At 38.9% G+C, this 23,032-nt stretch overlaps 1 protein-coding gene across 1 annotated transcript in view; it reads right to left on the bottom strand.

Moving 5' to 3' along the window:
- The window catches only part of LOC131078956 (uncharacterized), a 129,540-nt gene that overhangs the window by 65,873 nt on the left and 40,635 nt on the right, over positions 1–23,032 (bottom strand). The window contains exons 5-8 of the mRNA XM_058016809.2: positions 19,032–19,133; positions 18,861–18,920; positions 18,636–18,739; positions 18,408–18,489 (exon numbers count right to left, since the gene is read on the bottom strand). Of these exons, the coding sequence (XP_057872792.2) occupies positions 18,408–18,489; positions 18,636–18,739; positions 18,861–18,920; positions 19,032–19,133 (348 nt within the window). The remainder of the gene's footprint in view (positions 1–18,407; positions 18,490–18,635; positions 18,740–18,860; positions 18,921–19,031; positions 19,134–23,032) is intronic.

Here is a 23,032-nt window from a genome sequence, read left to right on the forward strand (position 1 = left end):
GCCTCTGGGAGAAAATCAATATAGGTAGGGATTAAAAAATCCCATTAAAAATCATTTAAAACGCCAAAATATTCCCCACAAGGGAAAATTGATGTCAGTACGGATAAAAGTCCATGCAAAAATTCATCAAAATGCATACAAAACAGGCCAGGGGAAAATCGATATGTGCATGGATAGATAATCCACACAAAAATTCACTTCATTTGCAAAAAACACTCCCTAGTGGAATTTCGACCTCAGTCTGGATGAAAATCTGGACTCAAAACTCATCAGATTGCTCTCAGTGGAAAATTGACTTGGGCATGGACTGAGAGTCTACACAAAAATCCGCATTAAATTGTCACAAATACCTGGTGGAAAATCGACCCAAGCATGGAATCCTCCTCAACTTCATCCACAGTACCGGTGGAAAAAACGAAGGCAGTCAAGACAAAATCCTGACACTTAGTCAAATTTGTTGCTTCCATGGGAAAAACGACCCAAGCATGGATAAACAATGGTGGAAAATCATAGCCAATATGGATTTCAGGGGAAACCCATGTGTAGTGTGGATTTTGAGTGGGGGAAAAGGATGGGTAGTCTGGAATATGAGGGGAAAAGCACCTCTAGCATGGAATTTGACCTTCCAACCCTTGGAATATGGATTTCCCTTAGGAATTTGACAATTTAACCACTCAAAATCGCTAGAAAACTTCAAAACTAGACTAGACTTAGGCAAATTTTCCAAAAATATTGAGCGAAACACAAGGAAATTTGTCGGGATAAAGTGCAAAATCAACTTGAATAATACCTAGGAGCGAGAAAACAACTCCAAAAGGTCAGAAAATACCTTGGCAATTTAAAATCACCGACACACATGTTAAAAAACACGTTAACGCTCAAGAAGGTCAACACTTAGACAAAAATTAGGATCATTAAAATTCCAACATTTGCAACTTGATCCTATAACTTCAAAAACCCTAAACGGCACTAGGCATCAAGGTGATAACATCATTTTCAAGAATTGGGGAATAAAGGGGAGTGACATCATACATGCTAATCCTATAGAAGAGGCGAGATGGGAAGGCCCCCCTCATGGATGGATGAAAATTAACTTCAATGGTGCTTCCAAGGGTAACCCTGGCAATGCAGGGTGTGGTGTGATTTTAAGGGATGAATGGGGAATATGCAAAGCTATCAAATGTATTCCTATAGGTAATCAAACCAACCATGTTGTCAAGGCCATTGCTGCTTATCAGGGGTTGGTTCTTGCTAAAGATTCAAATTGCACTAAAGTGTGGGTTAAAGGCGATTCTTTGAACATTATTAATTGCCTAAATAATGTTTTCCCTCCTTCATGGTCTATACACAATGCCATCAAAATTGCGAAGGAAATTAGTGAAACTTTTGAAATGTGTATTTTCATACATGCATATAGAGAAGCCAACATGTGTGTTGATTGGACTGCCAACCTGGCTTGCCGCTCTGACAAAATCATTGCCCTTTATGGTGAGAGTAATCTCAAGTGTGAGGCGAAATCTTTGGTTGAACTAGACCGTATCCAGATGAAGCAACGTGTCTTTGCTAATCACAACTTCTAATGCCTTTTCCTCATTTTCCTATGATTGATCACTACGGCGGTGAGGCTTGTTTTATTATTTGTTATATCATATTTACTCGGCACGGATTCTGAGTGGCTCTTCATAACAATAACAGAATTGCTAAGTTTCTTCACAGAAATCACAGAGAAAATAACAGAGCTGAGATAAGGAGGAATTGTGAAATTAAGGGTAATATGGGAGGTAATAAAAAGAGGTTTGAACCGGCTTCTTGCTCGGACTGGAAGAAAAACAATGAAGTCTGGGAGATTCTTCAAGAGGGAGGTTTGAGTGTTTTTATGGAAAGGCTTTGCGGCAAAGACCCTACTGTCACTAAGCATTTCATAAAAAACTGGAAGAATGGTAACGTTCTTGTTGGTACCTATTGACGTGTATGTTGTACACAATCAAACACAGAATAAAATACCCAAGGGTACCTTATCCTCTCTTGAATAAAGCCTCTGATTGCTGAAGATGTCGCAAAAAGGATCAATCAGGATGACTCCAAGGTTCTTTGATGTAGGGTCTCTATGTGTGGATAAGCACCAGTGGTCGTTGTGAATGCTGTTTCATCAAGGGGCCTTACGTTTCCGAATTGTAGGAACAGAATTTCCTAAAACTAACAAGTTCTCAAAAGATCAAAAGGTAGGGTTTGCAAGAGATGAATTCTAATCTAATCCGAAGAATGATTCAATGTAGGCTAGACTTGGTAAGATTCTACCAATTTCAGTATTGCCAAGGAATAACGACTCTACTGAAATTGATGCGATCTTCTAAGGTGACTAATGATTTTTCAATTCATCAAGAATCATAGACACTACCATGAAAGTACATATCAATAGTTCAATGATGATTGAAGGTTTAAGCAATCCAAATATCTCCAGTTGACCACAAAAGGCGTCCTTACAATCAGCAAGAAGCTAGTGGTTTGGAACGTGAATCTCACCAAAGATCAAGCTCAACGCTTAGTCCTTCAAATTTAAATACTACTTCAACCAAGAATGATTCAAGAAAGTAAGCAACCATGAAAATAGCCACAAGAATTACAATAAAACACCATAACTTCAATATTTTATTGATCTCAAAGCCAAGATAGACAACAATTGCTTGAAATTCTCTCTTCAATGCTCAATCTTGCTACAAAATGACTTCTAACTATCTGACTCTAGTATCTATTTCTCCTCTTAATCTCTAATTCTAATCTAATTTCCCCAAAATGAAAATGAGTGAGGGTATATATAGCATCCTCAATTACAATGAACGGCCCAGATCAAAAGAAGATCAACGGCTGAGATACTGACACCTAAACCCTAATTAGGGTTTATTACAAAAAGTTCCCCTTTTATTGAACAATATTAAATGCATAGCCAAATATTTAATTGGCACAAAAATCTAAGAAACATAGACCAATGATAATTAAGGTGCCACATCATCTATAACAACCTCTCTTCTAGAACCTTGTTCCCTTTCCAATGCTCTTTCTTAGCATATGCAATGAATCTGGACACAATTCCTTCAATCTCAGCAATAGGAATCTCGGGAAGATTCCTCATTCGTTCTTCCAAGTGGATAACTTGATCGAAGGCCTTGAGAAGAGCTGTATCCCATCCAGGTTCGAGTTCCTTGATTTTCTCAATCAGGAGCATAGTAGCGAACATTTGATCACTTTGCTCATCTGTGATAACATTCTCATCTTTGCAAAAGATGACCTTGACCTTTTCTTCCAACTCTTGAAGATTCACATCTGTCTCATCTTCAATCCTTCTGCCAAGAATAGAACATAACACCTCAAACACCTTGTCCTGAATTGGATGGATGACCTCCTCAACTTGATTGCATTTGGTGCTGATGTCTTCGAAAAGAACTTCCTTCATCTGGAGTAGAGTTGACCACTGGAGTAAATTATGAGCTCCTCCATCCATTATCTTTTCTTGCGCTAGGATCTTCCTTGGTGTTTGCCTAATTACTTGTAGAACAGGAATAATAACATCTCTAGTGTGGGCAAAGGCGGCTACTGTTATCATTAGGTTGTGAATGATCTCAAAGACCTGGATAGCTCGATGGGTGGTCTGCATCATTCTTGATGCGAATTCAACGGCTACGGTATGGGATTTGTCAATCCAAGAGCTCATAAGCTGAACCAAGCTCTTGACTCTTTCTGCCTCGCCAACTGATTCAAGGGGAAGTGCTTGCACGGGAGACACTACTGGATCCTGACGTCCCAAAGGCTGATTGAGATGGCTAAAGTAGCCTCTCCAAGCACCGACCTCTCGCTCAATCTTTCTATTCTTTTCCATTTCTTCTTTAAGCTTGTCTTTAAGTGCCTCAAATGAATCAGTTGCCTCATCCAGTGTCTGCTCGGCTGTGAGTGGACCAAGCTCAAATGTTTCTACATCATACTCCTCTGCAAGGATTTCGCCTTCATATTTGTCCACTGCTGGTGTAGCTATCTGCAACTTCCTAGACCCTGTCTCATCTCTGATCATCTTGGACATCTTGGTGGCCTTCCTCTTCTCTGTCACTCCCTGAGAATTTCCTACAAGGCTCTCTAAGTCAATTACATTATCTTCATCTTCGATCACAATCACCCTTGTTAGCCTCTCCTTCAACCAATCTGGAATGGCGGATCTTGTCTCTCTAACTTGTATCTCTTTAGGCAATGGTTCTTCTTCTCGGAGAGGAGATGTCACTTCATCATCATTCTTGTCTTCATGTAGCTCATTAACTTGAGGAGATTGACTTGATGAACGTTGAGATGCCTGCTCTTCTTCGTGTGTATCATTTTGTACCATTGATTCCATAGATTCCTCGACTTCAGGTACCCTCTTCTCTTGTCCTACAACTTGACTCGTCCTTTTTTCATGTTGAGAAGATGTACCGGATGAGCGATCTCGATTGGCCTCTTGCTTCTTCTTGGAGGGTTCCCTTTTCTCAGGCCTTTCTTTCCTCTTCGCGCCTCTAGGATGAGGATTGCCTTCACTTGCGCTTCTGGGATGAGGATTGCCTTCATTTGCACTTCTAGGATGAGGATTGCCTTCACTTACACTTGCTCCTCCTTCTCCTGGCTTTTCCTCCAGAGTAAAAGTTATTGGTACGTTCTGATCTCTCAACTTTTGATGTTGTATATCTACCCATTTGCGAGTATATGACAAAACTGGAGCCATCAAAGCTTTTAAGTCCAAAACCTCAAGCTCATTCCAATCTATCCTCACTACGTTGTCTTCTCGGTCATAAGATGATTGGAGATGTCTGCCACTGTCCTGAGCTTGATCAGCCACTCTGTAAACTTTGCATTTCCTGATGAAATCTAAAGGCAATCTGGAATGCATCTTTCTTTTTACTTCTAGAGCACTTGAGAGATTCATCCAAAAGTCTTCTACCTGACATTCGTGCTTGTACTTTCTACCAACTGTTTCTTCTATATACCCATAAGGATCAAAATTCTCCCTCAAAGCAAAGAATGAAAATGAATATAAGGCTAACTCCTTTTCTGCATCATCCAAGGCTAGAGCATTAGGACATACCTCCACTGAATTCCCTAGTATGATAGGCACAGGAATTCCATTTCCATGCCTATGTCTGAATGCCTTCGCATAAGCCGCCAACTGCCTAGTCACCTCAAGTAGCACTATCCTGTCTGTCAGATATCTTGGCAACATACAGGGAGGTGAAGGACACCCATGAACTCTAATATATGTAAACTTTTGAAATTGGATGAACCAAGCACCATACCTCTTTACAAGCTCTTGTGCATCTTGAGATAACCGATTGTGAATCCCGCCTTGCAATATCCTGGTGATATTCATCGTAAAGGTATCATTGACTAACTTGTAGTCACTTCCTGGTGGGTGATGCAAATGAACATAAGACTCACAAACTCTGACTTCCCCGGGCCCTCTTCCGATCACTCCTCTGTGAGGTAGTCCTGCATATTCGAAACTCCTGACCAAGGCATATATGATGTATGAACTCATGTGGAAGGACTTGGTAGCCTTTAGTCTTCTCAACTGCACGTCCAAGCAATGGCTAATAATTCTAGCCCAATGAATTGTTCCTTTTCCTTGAACTATCATTTGAATGAAGTAGAACATCCACTTCTCAAAATAGAAGGCCTGAGGAGCCCCTGTAACTCGATTGAGCAAAGTTATCAAATCTCTGTACTCCTCCTGGAAGTCGATCCTATGTGGTGTGTTGGGAATCTTGCTCAGGCGAGGACGACTTTTGAGTAACCAATTCTTATTGATGATGCTCAAGCAAGTGTCTGGATATCTTCATACATGGACCTAGCTCCTTCTAGGCTTTTGTAAATCATATCTTTATGTTCTGGAAGATGGAGAGCCTCACTTATAGCCTCTTCTGAAAGGTAAGCCAAAGTGTTCCCTTCCTTGGACACGATTGATCTTGATTGTGGGTCATAATGGCGGGCACACTCGATCATCAGCTCATGGCACTGGACTGCTGGAGGGAATCCGGCCGCCTTGATGATGCCACTTTCAATTATTCTCTTTGCGACAGGTGATGGTTTTCCAATATAAGGGACCTCTCGAAACTTCTTCATACTGAAGTTTCCCAAGTTGGTATCTCCAATGTTGCTCCACTTTGACACGATCTTGGTCTCCAATTCTTCATTCCTCTGATCTTCCTTCATGAGAGCTGGACGACTAGTGGATGCTCCTGCCTTTGGGGTCGCCATCCTGACACCTACACAACATTTCATAATGAGCAATATATTTTTCAACGTAGAAATATAGATTGGAAAGGAAGATTTAAGCTTTTAATTAGGAAACTTCATGATAAATCTTTGAGTTATCATTTCCTAATTAACTATGCAATTCCGAAAAAACTTGAAGTTCAAAATTCAAAATTTTAACATTGGGACAAGGATGATCTCGTCATACCTCCACTTGAGAATTAATTCTAAAAAACGATGCAAAAATAAGGAGAATTCGCTAGGCAAAATGTAGATTGAAGTCCTTCCTTTAGCAAAATGCGCCTTCTTCTAGTCCTCACGAGCATCAATTCCACCACTTCTAGCCTCCAACAAAGTTCGCTCCAGCTAGACCAGATTTCGCACTTCTTCATAGCTTCTCCAAATCGCACTTGATACAATGAATGAATGATTGATTAAAATCGCTCAACACACCCCTATTATATAGGCGCTCACCACTTCATTTTCCCATAGGCCGACTTGGTGAAAAATAGGCCAAAATAAACAAAAAGAAGAAGGCCAACTTAATTAAGTAATGAAAATGATACCTCAAGCGCTCTTCTTTTAAATTTTAATTTAATAATAATTAATTTCGAAATGCCCCAATTAATAAAAAAACGATTTTCCAAGGCTCAAAATTAATTATTAAATGCTATGCGCTTTTCATTAAATGCCAATTTAATTAAAATTTCTAAAATATTTCAAAGTTTTTTAGCGAACTTGGCATCTAGTGCGATTTGCTAAAATAAGGCAAAAAATAATGAATGTTGATAACTTCGCTCTGGTCCCTTGGAGAGGGACAGGAGCGCTCTTGTATTTTAAGCCTTGCATCTTTTGTTTCCACGTTCAAAACTTCATCCTAGGTGTCCAAAATGGCATTTTTTATAGGAGTCTCGAGTTTAATTCACTTGGCTTTTAGAAGGAACATGCCTTAGGATATTTTCGCCCTGGTCCCTTGGTTAAGGACAAGAGCGATTTTTCACTTTTGCCCTTGATCTTTCATTTTTTAATTGCCAATTCACATTGTGGGGCTAGCAATGATCCCTTTCGTCCCTTCAGTGCATGCTTAACTCGTTTCCTCAAGGCAAAATAGGCTCTCCCAAGATTTTCGCCCTGGTCCTCCAGTGAAGGACAGGAGCGTTTTTTGCATTTGAGCCTAGGATTGTCAACTTTTTGAAGCAACTCCTTGTTCACCATTTTTAAAAAGGTATATCTCATCTTGCACCACCTTGTCTTGGCGTGATTCTGGAGGAAAATTTGTTGGTTTTATAAGAATCCGAGGGACCAGGAGCGCCCTTTAGTTCATTGCACAAACTCTCGATCACATCAACCTCCAATTGCCTTCCAAGCATAAAGCATCATTCCCCACTCGCTCTTGAGTCTTGAAAACAAAAAATAGCATTTCAAACTGTTAGGCAAATAGGCATATGTGGGGATTTCACCCTGGTCCCTTGGTGAGGGACAGGAGCGCCTTAGCCAATTGTCATCGAAGTTTGTGGTCCTGGCAAGTCCATTCCACCCTAAAACATTTTAAGTATCATTCCAAACTTGTGCCTTGGCCTAGGTTCGTCCCAATTTGGAGAAAAGAGATAGTCTTTTAGATCTTTCGCCCTGGTCCCCTGGAGAGGGACAGGAGCGATTTTGCAATTATGAACTTATCTGTGCTTTGCTATCCTTCGAAATTATCTTCAATGGACCAATTACGCCCTCTTTCATTCATTTCAAATATGAAACTTGCCTTACCTTTTCAAGAGATTTGCCTTGTTAGAAAATCGCTCTGGTTCTTTGGTGAGGTACAAGAGCGATTGTTGCCTTTTGGGTTGATTCCTTCCTTTGTGGCTCACTCAAATTATATTCAACGGACAGAACACACTTCCCTTGGCCTCCTCAAATCGTAAAATCACTTTGATTTTCCAAGGAAAATGCAATTTTGAAATTCAAGCTCCGGTCCTTCAGTGAGGGACAGGGGCGAATTTTGCCCTCTAGGCCAAATCGTTTCACTTTTCATCTCGAAAATCCTTTGCTGGGGAAGATATCACCCTCTTACAAGCTATGAATAAGAGTTCAAGTCCGAAAAAGGTCCAAAAAGGTATGTATAAAGAAAATCGCTCTGGTCCTTCAGGGAAGGACAGGGGCGAATTCTTCCTAAACCTTCAAATTTCATCATTTTTAAACCTTCAAAATCCTTAAAATCGTCAAGTCACGTCCAATTAGCTCCCCTGGAGACCCTGCACAAAACAAATTAAAAAAGTTAGAGACCAAAATGCACTAAAAAACATTTTCGCCTTGGTCCCTGGGAGAGGGACAGGAGCGATTTCACCTTTCTAAGCTAAAATATCCACAATTTAGATCTTCAATCATTTCACAAGGCATAATTAGGTCATCTTTAAGGCCGGGAACCAGTTAGCAAGCCTTCGCAAACAAGAAATTGCACTTAGAATGAAATTCGCCCTGAGCCTCCAGTGAAGGACAGGGGCGAATTTGCAATGTTTCAGGCATCATCTCGCCTCCAAAATTTGATCAAAATTTACCTAGGCAAAAATGTGCAATTTTATCTTTCAAAATGCTAACACTTAGACAAAATTTGAATTTTCCCTCAAAAAACCCTGACTGGACCTAACCTGAGACATATCTGACTTCCTGACAGGCTCATCTTATTTCAAAAATCGCAATCTTCGGGAGGATGCTTAATAACCTTCAAAATTTGACTAGACTCGGCTTGAAAAAATCCAAGAGAAACCCCTAAGGCTTAACCCTAGCCCAAACAACTCACTCACTCACACAAAACCCTAAGAGCAGAGAGAAGAACAGGCAAAACAAAAGCAAAAAGAGGGGGTCCCCATTTTAATGGGGCAATGTATGAAATGGTCACAACAGTACCCATGTCATTGCTGAAGCTACGGGTATGGTTAATGAAGGTATTAAATTTTACAGAGATCGAAGTGTGTCTGACAAGGTTGCGGATAGGTTTCCCGTCACTGATGGTGAAAAAAGGAAACTAGTGAAGGCAGATAATCCTTTCCATTCCCCTAAACGTATTTGCAGGCCATGGAGGTTTGTGTTGTTTGCCACCATCAGCTACATAACTTTGGACGGGAGATTCACAAGGGCTTATAGGCATCATTTTGTGTTGCTCAATCACTTTCGCCATGGGGAAAAGGTTAGTCTACCTTACTATCTTGCATGCTCTATGGATCATACTACTCATGCAGTGCAGAAAGACTTTCAAAGAGACCATGCCCTCCACCAGGGTTTAATGGTTTTAGTTTATAAGATGTTGAAGGGGAAAACTATTGAGAAACCCATAAATAAAGGCAAACAAATTAGGGATGATGATACTGAAAGTGAGAATAGTGGGTTAAATCTCTATTCTGAAACTGAAGGTGAGTCTGAGGACTTCAGCAACAAGGGGAAGACCAAGGGAAAGAGCAAGGGGATTGCTGTGGATTCTGATATTTCAGACTCTGAGGACGAGTCTTTTGATAATAAATTCATAAAAAGCAAGAAGAGAAAGGGTATGGGTAAGCAAACCCAAAGGACCAAGAAGACAAGTAAGGGGATAAACAAGGTGAAAAGGAAGATTATTATTTCTTCTGATGAGGATACTGAGGTTGAAAAAACTGACAATAATAAGGGTAAGGAGGAAGATGAAATGCTGGAGGGTGATCATGGGGAGAACCTGAGCACACAGAGAATGCGGAATGAGGGTCAGGAGAACAACATGGGAAATCAAAATGACAATCATGAAGCCATTGGTAATGACAGCATCAAGGGTTTTTGTGAGGTCATTAGCAAAATGGCGAAAGAGATTAGTGACTTGAAGACTGACCTCGATATGATCAAAAAGGCTACTATGGGTGAGAAGCCTCTCTCTGAAAACGTTAAAGAATTAATGGTTGCTATTAACAAGGCTGAAGCAATTGAGGCTATGGTTAGTAAAATTCTGGAAACGGAAAAGAAGGTGAAGGAGCTGGAAGGGATCAGAGATGATAAGGGTCTGAATACTAACCTTAACAATCTGGTCAACAGAGTGGATAGGATGGAACTTACTGTGAAGAGGATTGCTGAGCAAAACTTCCAGATCCTTAAGGCCATTGTTGCCCATGTTGACATCCTGATTAACAAATTTGAATAGATTAAAGGCAAGGAGGAGGATAAGGATCAGATGGAGAAGAAGGGTCGCGAAAAAAGAACAAGGGCCAACACTCGGAAATAGGTTGATATCAAGGAAAAAGAGCTGGGAGAAATGAAAAATTATGCGATCAATATGAAGCAGATGGTGGTTCATGCTGAAGAACTCGTGAGAAACATTTAGTTGTCCTTAACCTGTCTCTATGTTGTCTTTGTGCTTTCCTTTGGCTGTCTAGTTGCCCCCTTTGTCTTGTGTTCCCTTTTTGTTTTGACTGGGAACTGTTCTATGGGTGATCAAGCATTGTTGTTTTATGCTTCTTGAATGCTTTATCTTTCTCCTGCCATGTAATAAGGTTCCGGGTTCCTTTCAAAAACCTGTTTTTAATTAATCAAAACACAAAATTGCCCACTAAGCAGCCAAAACCCTAACCTAACAACGCGGAAAGCAAGAAAAGAGGGGGTCCCCGTTAGCAATGGGGCGATGTGTGAAAACGTCACAACATCTGGCGACTCCACTGAGGAAATGTTCCAGAACATTTCAAGAACAAAGCTCAATCCAACTCTTAGAATCTTCAATTAATCCTTGCATAACATAGCCAAAGGTCAGAAAACACATTTGAAAAGATGGAATCCAAGAATTGTATCAAGTTACTTAGTCATTGATTATCCAAGTGTGTGAAATTGCATTCATTACCTTCACGAGAATATTGTACAGTCAAAGGATCCAATGAGACTAGCTACGTAAGATGTCCATACTTCGCGAGCGGCCAATTATAACCTCACGAATGTTGCTCCACTGTCAGCCAAGCGTTTATAGCCCCGATGGAGTTACTCGCATATTCCCTTTAGCCAATTTAGATATTTCATTTCTTTGCATTTCTTTCTTTTCTTTCTTTTTTCGAACATTTCTTTTGATATTTCCTTTTCTCGTACTTTCAAATTCCGTCAATTCCTTTGGCTCGTAAGTAATGAACTTACTAGGGTTCGAGAATTACAATGGCACTGAAGCAGGATATAAGATTTTTCACTAGTCACAGCTTCACTTGAGAATCTATAATAACTCGGATAAAATTAATGTGTAAAATATAATAATCAAATGATGTCCGCGTCAAAATACAATAAAAGTTTTCCAATCCTATCAAATATGGATTCAACCTATGATACACTATACAAAAATAATATCTAATTCAAAGAACTTCATGAGGTATCACTCAAGAAATGGACTAAACAAAACCTGGTGAAACGCAGAGTGTGTCTTGACAACAACTCCCACATCACAAGCGGATATCCCTCGGAACTAACACCTATGCAAAGCTGGCCTAAAACCTAAAGCAAAACTGGAAGCAAACCTAAACTAAGGCAAACCAAAGCAGACCTATTCTAACTATGATACAAGGGGTAGGCTTCAAAAGAAACCTAAGGTTGGAAGTAATGCTTGAGGATTTGTCCATTGATGGGCAACAGAACCTCCTCACTAGTTAAGGTTCTCAACTTGAATGCATTCTCTCCCAATATCTCAGCAATCTAATAGGGGCCTTTCCATAGTTTGTCAAATCTGTCGTGATCTCCCCTTCTTTCATGGGCTTTATCCCAATATAGTACTAGGTCAGAAATCCTAAAGGCTTTTACCCGTGCTTGTCTGTCAAACCATCTCTTAATTACGCCCTGGTGTTTGCTGAAATTCTCTAATGCTTTATCTCTCTTTTCTTCTAAGTTCATCAACTGTGTCAATCTCGTTTGCACTCTATCTTCGCCCTCCATGTAATCTTGTATGAATCTCAGTGTAGGAATTCTTAGTTGTATGGGGAAGACAAGCTCTTGGCCATATACCAGAAAATATGGGAAGTCCCCAATGAATTCTTCACTCTTGTTCTATCTGCCCAAAGGGCAAATCTCAATTGTGTGTGCTAGTCTTTTGGATTTTTCTCTAACAATTTCTTAATCACACTCAACAAATTCTTATTCTTTGATTCGGCTAACCCATTACCCTGAGGATAATAATTCGATGAAAACTTAAGGGTTATACCATATTCAAAAGCCCAATTCGAAAATTTTAATGATGTAAAGGCAGAACCATTATCACAAACAATAGCATGTGGACAACCAAACCTGGTAATGATGTTCTCTTCTAAATATTTAATCACAGTGTCAGTAGTACATAGCTTCAAAGCTTGAGCTTCTGACCACCGAGTACAGTAATCAATCACAGTTAGAATGTACCTGTGTTGTGCAGAGGAAGGCAGATTGATCATACCAATGAAGTCGATACCCCACATAGAAAAAGGTCTGGACTCGATCACGGGCTGCAACAACATAGCTGGATTCTTCTCTCAAACGGTAGCAACCTGGCATGTGTGACACGTCTTCACATGTTCATGAGTATTTCGGAACAAGGAAGGCCAATAATAGCCTGCTCTCAAAATTTGGTGCGCAATAGCCAAGCTTGCACCATGACCTGTCCCAAATCTATTGTGAAAATGCTCCACAATCTATTTAGCTTCATTCTTTCCAACACATCTCAAATATATTCCTTCATAATTTCTTCGGTATAAAACCGAGCCTTGTAACATAAAATGTTGACATTTCAATCTTAATGCTCTCTTCTGAGCAGGGCTCATATGCGCGAGGCATTTCTGGTTCAATAAATAGCAAACAATATCTTTATACCATTCATTTGGACCGACATCCTCAATTGCATAGACTTGTTGGACTAATCCGAGTCCATCAACTGCTAAAGTTTGCGCTAAGGCTTGACCTTGAACAAGTCTCATTGGTTGGATCTCAATGTCGTACTCCTGGATAGTGGCAACCCACTTTCCTCTCCTTTCTCCTAATTCATTCTGCATAAGGAGTGTCTTAACTGCTGCATCTAGGACAATGGCATGAGTTTTGCCCTCAAAATGTAATGTCTAAATTTCTTTATTGCTTTCACCAAAGCATAAGCTTGTTTTTCTACGTTCGGATATCTCAGCTCCGCATCTTTCAACGGCGCGCTCATAAATGCTATGGGATGTTCATCTTTATCTTCATTCTTCTGTGTAAGGACTGCAACACAACTATGTTCTGAGGCGAATGAATACACATAAAAAAGGTCTCGCATAATCTGGACTGACCAAAACAGGAGCCTCAACGATGGTGGACTTGATTTCTTCAAATGATTTCTTTGCTTATGTTGTCCATTCCATCTTAGCATCTTTCTTCAACATTTCATTCAGTGGTCATATTATCTCAACAAATCCGGGGATAAATTTCCTCACAAAATTGATCTTACCAAAGGACTTCAATTCTTTCTTACTGCTCAGGAGGTTTATCTTGGATATAGCCTCAACTCTTTTTGGATCGAGGCAGATAAAGTGAGGTAGAGAGAGCGAGAGAATACTGATAGGAGCCTACTGATTACTAAAATTTGACTGTCTGAAAATTTAAAGATCTTCTAAAACCTAGAATTTGCATTATAACTCCTACAGATCTGAAACCACTCTCAAACATCTTGTCAATATATACATGAAATATAACTTAAAGTATAAGATAGGAAAATGACATATTGAGATATCACTTATGCTGATAGGAGCCTACTGGTTACTGAAATTTGACTGTGTGAAAATTTAAAAGACCTAAAACCTAGAATTTCCATTATAACTCCTACAGATCTGAAACCACTCTCAAACATTCTGCCAATATATACATGAAATATAACTTAAAGTATAAGAAAGGAAAAAGACATTTTGAAATGTCACTTATGCTGATAGGAGCCTACTAGTTATTGAAATTTGACTGTTTGAAAATTTAAAAGATCTTCTAAACCTAGAATTTGCATTATAACTCCTACAGATCTGAAACCACTCTCAAACATCCTGCCAATATATACATGAAATATAACTTAAAGTATAAGTCCTCACTTATACTTGAATGTTATATTTCATGTATATATTCTAATGAAGAGAATGAGAGTGACTGGAAAAAAAAAAAATTAGATAATTTTTTGATATGTTTGGGTCTTTTTTTTAATGCAAGCGAGTTTTTTCCAAAGACTCCCCGAGTTTTTGTGAAAAACTCACCAAAAACTCGGCGAGCTTTTCCCAAAAACATTGCAATTTTTTGTGCGAATTAAAGTCATAAATACTCGCAAAGCAAAAACACTCGCGAGTTTTCCGAGTACTATGCAAGTATTCCATCTACGTGCCAGAGTATTTGGCATTCCAGCCAAAGGAGTGAATGTAGCAAAGTTGGCTAGCAAGATGAACAAGAAAAGCGCAGACTGCTACAGTTAGTGTGTCAAAGTGACCTCACGGGCGAACAATGGAAGGGGCTTTGGAGCAATACATTCAGCCGAGACATTAAGAAAAGCTACATTGCCACAGCCGAATGGAGATGCATTCTGGACCTAATCAAAAGTAAGCTAATGGGTGCAAGTAGAGCTTTGGACATCGCAGTATAGATGATCCGCTTGATGAATGGCATTACATTGGGCATTGTCTATGACTGGGCGACTGTGCTTTCAGAGAGGATTAAGGAATTTCTAACTCTCGAGCATAAGACCACCTACATGGGCCACCATGCCATCAGGTTATTTCTAGAGGTCATGCGTATGCAAGTACCTTTGGATGGCTGGGGACAGTTCCAACCCCTTAGCAAATTAGAACCCAATAAACCTCCAGTGTTCTATTGGATGCATATGGATACACCTTTCAGGGGAGGACCAACTAAGCAAAAAGAGACGGCTAGAATGGCAAGACTTGCAGGACGTGTGAAGAGATCGGCGCAAAAGAGGAAGTGCAGGTGAAGAAGAACAAGATACGGCCAAAGTGGCATCGACCAAAAGTGACAGTGAGGACAATTCTTTTCGAGTAGCCATGCATTGAGAGGAAAGAGGACCGCCGCAGCTGGAAGGTGAAGCTATGGAATCAGAGGACATATTGGCTGAGAGTGGAGATGATGTTGCCGAAGGGAGTGGGCAGCCACAATGGGGGGATTGTACTAGAGAGAGTCCCTACGGCACCCAAGGGATGTGGGAGCCGCGTTATGTTTGCACCTACGCAGCTCTCCGCAACAACACATTTGATATCACCTCGTGCAACCGTCTTGAGAGTCACTACATCAGAGGGTTTGGAGGAGACCACCCCCATGACCATTGCATGGGGGAGTAAACATGTTCATACTAGCGTCGTACCAACCAATGGATTTATAGTGGCTAGCGTACCCATACCAATGACTGGCATCATACATGCATCTCCTGTACCTATCGCACTCCCTGTATCAGTTGCAGTATTGGCCGCACCAGCAGTTACCATTCTAGTTGCATCTACTGAAACAGTACCAAGGGATTGACCAGCAAAAGATGTGGATGTATCCTTGGACAATTGGCTGGGCAAGTTCGTCGTGGCACCAAACGCACCCCCACCTCCCTCACCACGTACAGTTGAGGGTGGTCATGTTGGAGAGGATTGGCAGCAAGAAGGGGGAGGGGTGGCCACAGAGGTACATCCAGAGGCGAAGCATGGCAGTAAAGGGTCAAAAGGACAACACAATATATAGAACTCACAACAACATGTGGCAAAATGATATATTTGTATTTCCAGCATGTAATGGATACAACAATGATCTCGTTCCCGATACAATATGACATATATATACCACCCGGCGGTTGGCTGAGATACCAATCGTCGACAACTACCAACTAACCCCTACATGAACATTACATTGCCATTTATTTAAAACTAACATAACAAAGTGTTATTTAATGCGGCATACTTGTCGTCTACACTTCGCAAGGGGCGCTACCCCTTGACCCTGCTTGGGGCATTGCCCCCAAACCCACATTTGATTTGGCAAGTACACTTCAAGTTGGGGTTGTCCAATATAAGTCATTGTCTACACTCTTGTCTTTAGTTTTCCCGAATATTACTTGAACTATACTTGTCATCTGGAAGACGACTTTTTCTTTTGGGGGAATGATGTATTCAACATAAAATGCCTATTGTTATGTTCGATAATATTGGTTATCTGCCAATGTATTAATTGTTTTTATTAAGTAGATTGTCACTCTCGGGTAGTTATAAGTGTCAACTTGTTGATGGTTGTGCTCCTCTTGGCAACCGTCGGGTCCTTTATATATGTTGTGTATCGTCAAGGAAGGTAGTAAGATAGAGTCAGATTAATTGTAATCCTTAGCCGACCATCTCTTGTCTTCCTTTGTAATAATTTCATTTGGGAATAAAGATATATTTTACTCTTATGTCTAGTATACATTGTCATATGTATTATTACTTCCCTAATTAATTACCAGATATAGCAGTAAACAAGCAGCAGCAAATTGTCTTGGCAGGGAAGGATGTCAGGTTGGCAAAACTGGAGGAGCACCAGAATGTCATGGCCTAAGAGTTGGAGAAGTCCAAGAAGGATTTAAGGGAGGTAGTGCAAATGGTGAACAGATCACAAGAACGAGAGCTGGTGGCAGAATGCGATCTGAAGCTCTGTATGGGGCTAGTGCAACGTCTTCGCGAGAGGCTTTCCACCTCCAGGACTACATCCATTTCAGCATCCTCTATTGATCCAAGGACGTCCTCTCACCCTGCTCCCCAGTAAATTGTTATTTTACATAGCCCCAATTTTGTTTTTCGTCATCTAGAAGTCGGCAGTTTTGCCATAGTGAATAAAAAATGTTTTGTTAGGTAATAATTGGCGATGTAATGACATTTGTTTTCGAGTAGCTGTTGGTAGTTGTCGACGGTTGGTACTCTTAACTAACTCCCAGATACTATATGTACTTCATGGTTGTCTTGGAAAACATTATTGGTTGTACACATTACATTTTGGAATAAAAGATACATCTTTCTGGACATGTTCTGATGCTCATTACTGTTATGTTATATTGCTATGTGATACATTTTTGTCTACTGTTTACTCTGCATACTCTAAACCAGTTCCCTTCGGAAGTAAACATTGAGCACAGTTGGGAACAAAATGACAGTTTTTGATAAACATTGCTTTCAGTTTTTCATAAATTAAATATAATTCAAAGCTGCATTTTACTTTCAGCTGCTGTCAAATTATAGTTTGTTTAGGGTTTGCTAATATAATTCCACATTTGTTTTCAGTCATTTCTTTAATTCAGAAAATACATGAACACTGCAAATTTCCTAAAAACACAAAAACGGATTACTTACTAGAGCACACACACACATAAAATAAGTGTACTTACATGCATACAAATGTTTCTTCACATACACGCGCACTCGCTCACATGCCCACACACATGTTAAAACCCTAGAAGCAGAAATCATGAGAAAATCACAATTTCTTGCTGCTCAGCCATTTCCTCAGTTTTTCACTCAAAAAATCATGATTTCTTTCAAACCAACCCATGCAGGTGATATTTTTCGATTTTATAACCAATTAAACATTCAAAAATCACATTTGCTACATTTTATTCTAATTTTTTCTCATTTTTTACTGTGCAGCAATTATTTTCCCTGAAAACAGTAACCATATTTTTTTTCTTTTCCTCTGAAAACCTCACCTGGTTTTCCCCTATAAATTCATGAATTTTTGAAAAAAATAAAATTGCTTGCCAATTTATTCCCAAGAACAATCTTTGCTGCTCGGATAAAAACAACAAAAAACCAATTAATAACTAGGAGAATACATCCAAAATAGGTCAATTTAGACCTAGATCTGGCTTATTTCCAATTCAAGTTGCAGCATACAACTCATTAACCCTATAAGCAGTTCAGAACAACACCTTTCAGACAATTCCATCATTGTCTAATCAATATCCATAAATGAGCAAGCATCTAAAGCAAGTTATCATCACATGCATCCATTAATGACTTAATTCTTAAGTTTCTATCAATTGTTGAATAAAAGATGCAAGTCAATCACTTTGAAGATAAACAGTGCCTATAAAAACAGGGGAAAAGTGGCATACATTTACACTTTGTATAACTCCCCAAATAATAACTTAACAATTTCTGCAATCAATATAAATGTACCTCTTTATTTTCTAAAACAGAGTTGCATAGAAACCTTTCAAGAGTCCAATATTGTACACCATCTCTCAACTCCTTGTCAATCCTGAACCATGTTGGGACACAGATGTTTATAACAAAATAAATAAGTCCTACAGCTAGGAGTATAGGTAAAATATTCAATTCCTTGACCTTGTATATAGAAGAATACAATCCATTCAATATGAAAAAGTGAAGTATTTAAACCCTTACCTCTCTGTCATTAACCCTCTTACTTCCAAGACAGAGCGCAATGGCCTAAAAGGGTCAGTCTCTAGGGCAATCAATGGAGAAAATTGTCCTGTTTTAAAAGACTCCTGGAAAATCCCCGATTTTGAACTTTTACATTTTTGGACAAAATCCTTTTGAGCTTAAATTCTAAACCATTACAACCACTTGTTGTATCTTCCATGCATCATGAGAATTTTTAATAGTTACCTGACAAATAAATCTCCCCTTCACAGATGGATGCAAAGTTTCTTCATTCAGCCCATCCAACTTTAAGACAAAGTGAAGAAAGAATTAGCCATTGGAGAAAGCTATTTGAGTAATCATATTCCATACATCTAGATTAAAAATTAAACTAATGAAAACTAAATCTGCAAACACCTGATAGATATAACTTTCAACAAATGTGAGGATTGGAAGATATTTGAACAGTGTTTCAAGTCTATGCACATCCAGATCATGGAACATAAAATATGATCTGCACTGAGTAGAGAATACAAGAACATGTCAGCATGTTTGCCATGATTAGCAGAATCCACATCTTCTAATACTCTTTTTTTTAATTAAAAAAAGCACCTCTCAATATTAAAATAAATAATAATGATGGATGGCAGAACATTTTGAGTCAATTATTTAAAGAAGAAAAGAAAATGCTGTTTGAAACAGAAATTAGAATCTCATGAATAACTCACATCCATAAAGCAATATGTGAACAAATTAAAGTGGCTATAGCCTAGCTGATGTGCACAAATATATATGACACCCAATGGATACTAAATACAACCACAATTATCAGTCTTTAAAACAGTAATCAATGCCTACACAGTGAATACTGTCCTTAAAGATGTTAATTAAACTTTTAAGATAGTAAATAACTATTAATGATGGAGTTTCTAGGCTTTGGTATCAAGAGAATAAGACAAATAAAAACAGAAAGTATCCTCATCGTGATCATTATGGGCATACAGGTACTGGGGACATCCACTTCTACTGCCATCCAGAAAAATAAAGGACGCCAAATCTAATGTTAGCAATGGCAGTCAAGGTTTCCATGAGGGTGTTTTTGCTACTGGTATGCCCCGTACACAATGAGTTTTTTTATGCCCCTCACAGTCTCATGTTTGTGATCATTCAAATTTTCAAATACTCATGAACCTAGGGCATCCAATTTAAAGCATTGTTACTTTGCTTAATTGTGTTTACTTTGAGTCTAGGGTCTGATTTGCCTAGGTACTTTGCTATTGTTACAGTTGTACATTCTAGTCCCATTGGCCTATTTTCCTCACTCATGGACATTATATAATTTCTTTCTTTCTTTCTCAACGCTCAATGCAATAACAGATCATTACTGACAATACAAAACATATTTATGTTTGTTTGAACTTACAGAAATATATATTTTCCTAGTTTTAAAACTAATGTCCTCATAATCCATTAAGAGTTGCCTTACAATTATATCACACTCCAACATGCAAGAGAAACATATAATACCTATTATAGCTATCAGCCCTAATTGTACCCTTCATGTATAACCAGAGCCTAACAAGCTATAACCAAAAAAAGCTTGAGTTTTAAGAAAGGACAATTGAGGAATGTCCATCTGATAATTAATAGTAAACTGAGCAACATACATCCTCCCCTAGGGGTAAACCAAAATGCATTGAGAAGTTCAAAGGGATTTGCCTCCATATTTATCAAAGTGTTGCCCACAGTATTTGCAACAAAAGACAAAAGCCATTTTGATGTGTATTCCAAGAAGCAATTCTCTTAGCCAAAATCAGGAGACAGAAATCAGAAGATAGCCTTATTTTTACATAACTAGAAAAACATACAATATCACCCACCAATAAAAAAATGGTGAGAATACTAGCTTCCTATAAGATCACATAGTAAAGAAAGAAATAAATAATGGAAAATCTCTCCCCAAAGCCCTAATATACCGTAAGAACTTGAAAAGCCAATCAAAAAATATATGGAGGCTGTATGTTGTCAACAAAAGCAGGAAAGGGACTGAAACTATATCTCAAAAAAATTAAGAAAAGGATTATTATAACTTGACGAATGATGAAGGACTCTCCAAAGCAAGAAGTGTGATCATTGTTAAATCCATTCTAAGTGCTCTTCTAACAAAACTCCTAGAATCCCACACCCCAGAAATAGAAACTGAAAAAGTGAGCCACGTGAAGCTACAAAATTGTATCAAAACTATATGCAGCCCTAGAAAAGGAAATAGTATTTAGAAATTTGTTGACAAGAATTCAAAAGAATATCAACATTGATTTTACATGTTTGGAAAATAGTGAACATTGCAAAGTTTATAATAATAGGAAGCACAACAACTATTATTCAACAAATTTAATAAAGGAAATTATTGCATAGGGGGAGCACTTGAATTTTACTCTTTCGTTGGTAAGAACCAACCAGATATTAAACTAAAAGATCAAAACAAGAGAAACAGAAAGTGTTTAACAACAAGAAGATATAGCTTTGTTATTAATAAATGCACCATCAATCGGACATAACGACAGAAAGCATAGTAAATTAAAATCGGATAGAGAGTGAATGAAAAGAGTCTATGCAAACACATGAAATATTAGACCAGAGAATGCTAGCAAAATGTACTTTTGTTTATGCCAGGAGGGATGTGGTCAAGTGGTAGGGGCACTTGGTTCCATGTTGGAGACCAAAGTCCAAATCTCCCCGAGCGGCATTTTGATTTAGCACCTGTGAGTGTCTTGAAGCAATATTCCTAATTCATTGAGTGGTATCCCACTGGAGGTAGAGCAATATCCCCACAAGTGAAGCTAGAAGAGCACGCTAGAGTTGGAGAAGCACAAGAGGAGAAGATATGGAGGAGCATAACAAAGGACTAGAGATGAAGTGCACGGCAAGCTAGAGGATGGAGGTAGAGTGATATCTGTAATGTCCCCAATTTTTCAGGTTCTCTAGCAAGTTGTAATAGCTAACACTCTGGGTTCACGTTAGCTTGTTCAGATGAGTAATTTGATGTTTCCGATGAGCTCAATTGGTTTATTGGAGTTATACGCCACTTTCCGAAGTGATTTCTGACCTCTGGATTGGTCTCCAAGAATCTTGGAGAAGCCGTCTATTTTTAGTAAGTCACCGATCGACCTCGTTGCTATTATTTGTCATCAGGATCACTCTGGTGTGATCGGAACTTGATTCCGATGTTTTCTGACAAGTTTTCGCAAATTTGGTGCATTAATGAGTTATTTTAATTATTTTACAAAGGTTGCTTAAATTTAATAAAAATATTTAATTCCAACCTTAGTGTTATAGCTCGTTGGAACCGGGGCAAAAGGTTTTAATTCTTGGGCGCATAAGACAGTGACCATAAGTGTCAAAATATTATTATATTATTGAAAGAGGTATTTTCAGAGGAAAAAGGGAGTTTAAATTAATAAAGTGACTATTAAATTAAAGTACATTTATTTATAAAGTCGCTTTATTTTAAAAAGGTACATTTTATTCACTTAGTGAGAAGTGGTATTTTAAAAGGAAGTTATTTATCCCACATTCTTGGTGCATTGGGATTGGAGCCCAAACGAGGTCTTAAATAAGGGCATTTAATGCTGGAAAAGACATCTTGGAAATTGTGTATTCTTGGGATTTGTGTTTCTGGATTTAATTCTGGAAATTTTCTGGGCATTTGGGGACGAAATCCCTCAAGTGTGGCATTTCTCTTGCCTGTGAGAGACCAGGTTTGGGAAATCTCTTTAAGATAAATTTGGCATTGAAGGAAAAGTTCAATTTTTTTCAGACTGGGATTGTCTTACATTGCAGAACACGTTGAAGTGGAAAGAATTTATTATTAGCACTGTAATACTTGGCATTGAATGTTCTAGTTGCAGAAAAGACTATGGTTAAGCATGCAGGGCACATCACAGCATAGTCGTGGGTATTGAGCGACATAGCTTCAGCAAATAAGAAAGACAACGTACAGGGGCCGCCAGGGCACAAGCGAATAATTAAGTTCACAAAGTCTGCAAACACTTAATGCAATTCAGAAATTCCCTATTCTGCAAATAGAGCGATTACTCTCTGCTGGGCGAATTAAACCTTCATGCTGGATGAAGACATTAACTAGCTATACATAAAAGAAACATTTGCTGGGCGTGAATTTGACCTTGACTGGGGCATTAAGTTATAAACTGGGCATTGAACTTTATACTGGGAATAAAGATTACTGCTGCCGCACCTCCAAAGGAGATTTTCTGAGTTGTGAGAAGCATGGGGTGCACTTTTCGCTGAGCCGTAATGTGCTGGGAACAAATATTTAGCTGCTGTTGAAGGTTTCGAACTGAAGAAAGCAATTCTGGGTTCACTTGTGAGTTGGCACATGGAGGATGAGTAGGTTGCAG

Source organism: Cryptomeria japonica, chromosome 10 (assembly GCF_030272615.1).
Source record: "Cryptomeria japonica chromosome 10, Sugi_1.0, whole genome shotgun sequence".
Lineage (NCBI taxonomy): Eukaryota > Viridiplantae > Streptophyta > Pinopsida > Cupressales > Cupressaceae > Cryptomeria > Cryptomeria japonica.